The sequence below is a fragment of the Apis dorsata genome, unplaced genomic scaffold, assembly GCF_000469605.1.
Source record: "Apis dorsata unplaced genomic scaffold, Apis dorsata 1.3 scaffold_163, whole genome shotgun sequence".
Lineage (NCBI taxonomy): Eukaryota > Metazoa > Arthropoda > Insecta > Hymenoptera > Apidae > Apis > Apis dorsata.
Genome location: NW_006263452.1, coordinates 598,715 through 606,387, shown reverse-complemented (window position 1 = coordinate 606,387; position 7,673 = coordinate 598,715). Strand labels below are relative to the sequence as shown.

The 7,673-nt window shown below is 46.5% G+C and overlaps 1 protein-coding gene across 4 annotated transcripts in view; it reads left to right on the top strand.

Moving 5' to 3' along the window:
- Window positions 1–7,673, top strand: part of LOC102677152 (extracellular sulfatase SULF-1 homolog) — a 72,295-nt gene that overhangs the window by 57,882 nt on the left and 6,740 nt on the right. For all 4 annotated transcript variants that reach the window (XM_031509581.1, XM_006613847.2, XM_031509580.1 and 1 more), the window contains exons 5-6: window positions 6,169–6,319; window positions 6,459–6,634. In XM_031509581.1, the coding sequence (XP_031365441.1) occupies window positions 6,169–6,319; window positions 6,459–6,634 (327 nt within the window). The remainder of the gene's footprint in view (window positions 1–6,168; window positions 6,320–6,458; window positions 6,635–7,673) is intronic.

Here is a 7,673-nt window from a genome sequence, read left to right as displayed (position 1 = left end):
GAGAGGGAAAGAGAGAGAGAGAGAGAGAGAGAGAGAGAGAGACATAGAGAGGAGCCAAAGATGGAGGTGAAAAACCGAGAGACACCGAGGCACTCTAGACTAGACAACCGGATAGATAACTGCAGCCACGGTGTCATCGTCGCGTGATGGAGTGCCCTAGACGGGGTGCGCGCGATGAAAAGCACTAAAAACGCGTGCAAAACCCCTCCCTCCCCTGTTGGCAGTCTCGTCTCGCCCCTCTGGACAACGCCCGTTATTGTACATCCACGATGCAGGTATTATATTCACCTGTCTCTCCGTTCTCCACCGGTGAAAAAACACATTGCTTTGTCTCGCTCCTCGCCTTTGCCAGTTTTTCAAACTCTCCTTATCCTTTTCACTCGTCCACCCCTCTCCCCTACGACTCGCGTACGATTCAGACGAAGAGGGAAGAGGAAGGGAAAGGCAGGGGAGAGGGGGAGAAAGAGAGAGAAACGCGTGAGGGATTTTCACGAGAGGGATGATCTTTTGTGAACGAGGGGGAGGGAGGGAATAAAGATTGTACTCGTCCTACAGTATTTTTGATTCCACTCGATCGATTCTGAACTAAAAGGATCTTCCCTCTGCTTCGACACCGTTATGGGTTAATCGAGGTAAGGCGAGATAAAGTATCGATCGACGAATCCTTTCGCTTTCTCTACGAGATTGCACCCGGGTCGCGAACAGTATACAGTGTTTTATTCGATAATATTCGTTGCCCTCCTTTCTTACCCTCCAGGGAGAACGATGAACGGTCTGCTCGCCACGGATCCACTATGAATCCACGATTTCGAGGAAGAACGCGCGCCCGACCGCAACGGTCGATACTACTTCGAGCTTCCTCTCGAGCGATCGAAACCGAGGAGAACAAATGAATATTGAAAAACGCGCTACAAACTCACGATGATTGAAACGCAAAGATTGAAATTCGCATCACCTGAGAATTCTATTCTATACTCGAAATGATATTGTTCTCCCGGGACGCAAATAAATTATAATTACAAACCCGGCTCGGTATTGCGACATCATAGGTGTCGACTAATAGGAGTTACGGGGGCGAAACTGCTCGTTTAATCCCGCATACATCGTGGTTTTTTTAATTCCACGCTCGTGCATCACGTGCATTCTCTTGTCGTTCAAAAGCCAATCGCGGGGATAAGAGAGAGAAAAAGGAATAAGAGAGAGGGAGAGGAAGAGGAAGTGAAATTAATGCGCGCGCAATTACGCGCTTTCACGACGCTTTTAACTCGATGTTTGTGCCCTTAAGCAGCCGTTGGCCGAGTCGTTTCATTCGGTCGAATTAATATTTTTTTCCTTCTTTCTTCCTCCCCCTCCCCCACAATCCCCCATTCCCTCCCCTTCGCACGATCGAGAAAGGATCGGAGCAATACGAAATCGGTTTTACGACTCCTGGTAATTTCCCGATTCAACCTCCTTCTCTTTTTCTATCCTCCAAGCGAGACCAACACGCGCTCGTGACCCAAATTACGTACGTTCCTCTCCTTTTTTTTTCTTCTTTTTCTTGCTTTATTTCCACGGTACACGATGGAGCAACACTTCCGCGCGTTAGTTATTATCCCTCGATATTTTCCCGCAACGCGATCGTAAATCTTTTCCACCGGCTCGAATTCGATCGTGAAGGTGGTGATGGTGATTATTTAACGCGCCTTTCGCTGGTGTGGGTGTATTATTATTATTATTATTATTATTATTGTTATTTACATTCTCGTTTATTTATTTATACGCAATACTACTGTCGCAATTCCCCCCTTCCTCTTAAGCCCAATGTAATTTCAATTTCCCGAGAGAATCGAACCGATACGAAACGATCGTCGATACGATATCGAGATACGGAGATCGCGATCGTGACAGGTGACATTTCGCGTGTCCGATCGAGATTTACATTTTCTGAGCTTGTCGCGGCGTTCTTATCTTATGTTGCTTTACGCAACATCTGATAAGCGGCCGTTTTACCGTAGGAACAACCGCTATCGATCCCGATGATCGCCGAAGTCGAAGAGAGCGAAGTAGATTTTTCATCGGTTCGACGGGAGGAAACGGGATGAAATGCAATTTATCCGTAAGATCCAGGAAGGAAAGGAAACGGAGTGTCCTCTTTATACCATTTGAATGTAATCCAAGAAAATCTCTTCTCTTTCGAAGAAGAAGAAGAAGTAGAAGAATTTGATTAAATCGAGAAAGAGAGAGAATCGAAACGAATGGATTGAAATTTAACGATAGGCTCATTAAATAAATCGTATCGAGCGTTTTATCCTCGTATCTTGTATCTTGGCGAGCACGTGGAATACGCACCGTTACCCAAGGAAACGAACGCCAATGACCCAGGGAGAGAAAGCTTGTTCATAATCGGAACCATCTATCCATTTGGAGCGAATCAATCTTCGAAACTTCTCCTCGTGCCAACGAGGTCAAGATAAACGAACTAAACACGCGGCGTGACGTGCGCACTTTTCGTTAACCTAATGCAATCCAAATCCAGACAACTAACCAAGCAACTTACTCAATCGTGGTAGAAACTATTCTATTCAAAAAGAGAGAAAAGAAGAAGCAAGGACAGGCGGGTAATTTTAAGAGGCTTAAGAAGATGAAGATCATCCCGTCGATCGATCAAAGGGGAGAAAAATTCCAACGACACGATTTTTAAATAATCGAGCACGAGGAGATCAACTGGTGGTTTGTATTTCCACGTGGTCCACGCGTGGACGTTCATTCCACGGGCTGATTAAACATCTAAATCTCGAGGCGCAATCCTTAATGGGTGTCCCGATGTTCCATTGTGTTTCGCAGGGTAGCGTTTCACACCGCGTGGTGAGAGAAATCGCGGGCTTAACATTTCGACAACGCCCTTTTAACCAACTCCGTGGCCAGGCTGAGTTTATCAGAGATTTGGCTTGTATCGAGTCGCGGGACAACGACTGTGTTCCGCCCGCGGCCTCCCTTTTAATTCCAGGCGAAACGCGCCTGGCCCCGTTAATATCACCGGTGATCAGATAATCGGGATTTATCGTTCGAGTAATTAGAGGGAGAAATTTATGTAGCAATTACGGTTGAGAGATGATCTTACCGTATTCCTTGGGGAGGGAAGGAAGGAAAGAAATTTACCATCGTAAATCGGGTTTAAATATTACGTAGGGGGGGATATATCCTGCTCCTTCTCGTGCTCCTCTTGTCCATTTGGAAAATCGCAGTCACGATCGATTAATTTGCGAACACGGTGATCGATGATGCTTGGAGTAGATTTTCTCAACTGCTTCGATGAGATTTATTTTAAACAAATTTAACGCATAAATTGTGATACGCAAATCGATAATTCTCATCTTTTGGGAAATAATTTTAATTTATCGCGTCCCCTGGAATTTTTCTGGAAAAATTCCAACGTCGATCGATCCATTCTTACGTCACGATTTTTAGACGGAGTAGTTAAGGTAGCCGGAATAGATGTGGCGATTGTCGAGAACCGATGGAACTGATTAACGAGGCGTGAGTAAACGCGAGACGACGCTCTCCACGTTCGCGTATCGGTTCGATCGCGAGTCGGAAAGACACGGGAAGAGGGTTATTCGACCGCGTTGCGTCGCGTCGAGGCGAGAGGGAGGGGTGAAGGAGAAAACGGAAGAATCGAGCGGACAGAGACGGATAGGTTTCGATCGGATGGCGTCTTAGATCGTTAATAGCGACGTGAAATATACGTCGATCGAGGCGATGGCTGGTCGAACGGGAACAGCTCGGTTATTTGTACGAGTCAGCCCCGTGCATTCGCAACACGACAATCGACCCTTTGTGAATCGACGCGTGGTTCTCCTTCCTCTTGCCTGCCGTCGTTCCGACGAATAAAAGAGAAAGTCGAAATCTTGGCCAGACGAGTACTTATTTCCTTGCTTCGAGTCCCTCGTCCTTCCGTATTATTTTTCGTAAAGGAGGAGGAGAAGGAGGAGGAGAGGTATTATATTTTTATGAAATTCTTAGTTGGGGACGATAGTTATTTCTACAATAACGAAGAGCAATTTGTAATTCGGCGATTGAATCGTGGAAATAAATATTTGGGATCAATATTCTTGAATATAGTTTCGAGGAAAGGAACGTATCGAATATCGATATTGTAACACGCGACGATGAATCTGATACGTTCGTAATGATCGTCCAACTTCCATTGTAATATATGCAAAACAACGAAACGTTGAAGCTATTCAATGGTTCAGTGAAAGCTACGATATCTCCAACGAAATGTTACGAGACACCTCTACAGATCGATATCCCATTATCCCCATTATCCTATCCTATCCTTTTTTAAAACAAACGTGACTTTTTGATGGAGAAAAAAAAAAAGAAAGAAAAATTCTCTTATTCGAAGATTCAAAAAATTCCAAACCATTTAAAAAAAAAACACCAGCTCACAGAGTCCAATTGTCATACAAATCGAGCAATCGATTCTCACTTTCGAGAAAAAGACGAAAAAGGATGGCAACGAAGAAAACGATTGTTCCGTAATTATACTCGCAAGGGAGGGGAGAGGGAGGAGGGAGTCGATTAGCGTTCCACAGCGTGGAACGAGAACGCCGGTTTTTCCGAGGAGCGGCGAGGGATTCACGGGATGGAGACAAACGCGCGCGCCGATTTTTCGGGGGAGCGAGGGGCGGGGGGTGCACGTGTCTGGGTGCAAATATAATCGTCGAGTGTCTCGCGGGGAAATTAAGTGGCCGTGGCGAGCCGTGGTGCACGCAGAATAGGCCGCAATTAAGGAGTCCAGACGAAATATACACGAACGTGGGCCGTGGAGGGAGGGGAGGGGGTTGGAAGGGTTTCTGCAGCAGGACGGACGACGATATTCTTCGTTCGGGAGCGGCCGTCAGATTGCGAGCTTTATTTTAAATTCGCATAAAGCGAGGGAACCAGCTTTTCGAAGCAACGAAAAGGTTGAAATTAATAACGCGATTTCGTATTTTCATTTAAAAATGAAAAAATGGGAAAACTGCGCTGCTAGATTCTTCGAAGCTCTCTCTCTCTCTCTCTCTTCTCTACGAAGAATCGTACGTTCGTCGTTTCGGAGAAAGCGGTTTCCTTCCCTTTTCTCCGAGGTTTCCTCGTGGATTTCGTTCGGAAAAGGGAGGGAGGGGGCGTGTTCTTGGTTGGATTTATCGCAGCGGCCGATGCGTTTCTTGTTGGATCGTTAATTCAACGAGCGCACTCGCGGTATCGCGATGATCGCGTTAGGCAACGCTCTCTCCTCGTTTCCAGGGAAAAATCTGCTCGACTCTTGCCGGAAGGGAAACGGGATTCCTCGGAATTTCGCGTTATACAGCAACAGCTATCGCGCAGCACGCGAAACGCTCGTTTTCCATGCATCGTCGACATGCACGCCTCCCTCTCTTCCTTCGCCTCTCCCCTTGATGAGATCTCAATTTCGTTTCGCGGGAATTAATCCAAGCAATTGGAGGAAGAGGCCGTTCGATTCGATCGAACATCCTTCCTTCCCATTTGGCCGGCAAGAACGAAACAATTCGAAAAGTAACGAACATCGTAGCTTTGTATAGAGAAATTAAATTGGAAATACGTCGAATTCCCTTCCTTCGATCGCCGCGTTCCTCTCTATGAAATCCCGTAAGAAGACCGGGCCGTGTGTATAAACCTGTTTCTTGCATCTCGTATACGAAACATCCGCCAAAGTGAGACAAGGATCAAGCAGGGAGGCGAGCCGTTTCTGAAGGACGTGGTGGAAGGTGAAGGGCCAATTACCCATAATTTCGTGTCTCGTGTAATTGGTGGAGAGGCTAGGAGAGGAAAGAGAAAGGAGGATAGAGGGAGAGAGGATACGGTGTCTGTCTCGAGAGTCTAGGCGTTGCACTGGACGTTCCCTTGCTCCGCGAGATTAATTCAATTTCGGCCTGGCCACGGCTCTTCTCGCTTGCGAGGAGGAATCGTGCGAGTTTCGATCCTAGTTACCTAGAAACCGACTCAACTCTCGCTTAATCGGCTAACCGGGATTTCTCGAGAGTCGTCGAGAAACAGGACGATCCGGCTGACTGGATTAAACACGGTCCAACGATCCCTTTCGCCAAGCTATGTTTCATCTCAAAAACAAAGATTTTTTTTTTTTCTTCTCTTTTCTTTTCTCCCCTCCGCTTGTTCTAGCACCCCGGCCTACGACTACGCGCCGAATCCCGACAAGCAATGGATACTTCAGGTCACGCAGAAAATGCAACCCATTCACAAACAGTTCACGGATCTCCTGATGACCAAGAGGCTTCAGACGTTGCAGAGCGTGGACGATGCCGTGGACAGGGTACGTACGATGATTCATACTCGTTTTAGCACCGTTTTCGCGGACACGTATTAATTTGCCGACCTTTTTTACCATCGTCGATGCGTCACCACCGGAATTTGCCACCGTTTATTTTTAACAACCGCCGCTCGTTTAACAGATTTACCAAGAGTTGAAAGATTTGGGCGAGTTGGACAACACGTACATCATCTACACGTCCGACCACGGCTACCATCTCGGCCAGTTTGGCCTGATCAAAGGGAAGAGTTTCCCTTTCGAGTTCGACGTGAGAGTGCCGTTCTTGATAAGGGGGCCTGGCATCGAACCCGGCACCATGTAAGCACGCGCCATCTTGTTTCATTTTCCGTTATTCCACTTCTCGTCGTGTCAGGTATCTTTGTAGGCAGTTATAAGTAGGGCGAGTAAACGAGCGCGAGTCGTGACTCGGAAGGAGGAGGCGCAGTTAAAGTTGTAAATCACAGAGATCGGATAGAGGCGGCCAGGTTTGGGTAAATTGATTCGTCAGCTTTGCTTGCGCCCTCCTCCTTCGCGAATTTCAGAGCTTTTCGATCGAGCAACAGCTTTGGTTGGAATCGAAACAGTGGTCGCGCATCCCCTCGTAAATCGATGGCTCAAAGGGGCGAAGTAGAACGCTCGATAATTTCAGCCGATCGCGAATTGTTACATTAAACGCGTGTATTTATGCGCCCTTAAATATCCGGCGTCGAGGATGAGAACTCGCCCGCAATAAATAGAGAACACTGGCATTAAGTGGCCTGGCCTCCGCCTTCTGGAATTACGGGTACACGGCCTCGAAAACGATAAATTATCCGGGCTAATTCCGCGACAGGAGGGACGAGGAAAAGACAGCGCGCTAATTGACGAGACGGCTCACCGTTGCCTGAACGTGAATTCGCGTGTATAAATTGAGAGACGACCGCGAGTTGTGTGTCACGAGCATCATCGTTTAGATTAATATCGCAACGTGGCGCGAGCCTTGCTTCCGCGATGCAACCCCTTCTGGATTTAATAATCGGCCACCAATCGAAAGAGTCAAAGAGAATCTCGAAAAAGAATATTCGAAAAGGCGAAGGAACGTAGGCGTTTAACGTTTCCAGAGACCAGGTCTGTTCGTCTGAATGCAGTGAAGTATCTTTTTAAGGAAAGAATTGACGAAAGGGATGTTCTACAAAAGTTTTGTTTGGTAAAAATATTAGTGAAAATTATCACAAAGGAATTGTTAATACTGTTCAATATTGTATTTTTTCTTATATCAAATTTCATTTGTTCTTAAAATATATAAAGCAGACACCTTGTAGATATATTTGCAATATTCGCGCAAAATGTTAGAGGTGGAATGTTACGTTCGAACAAA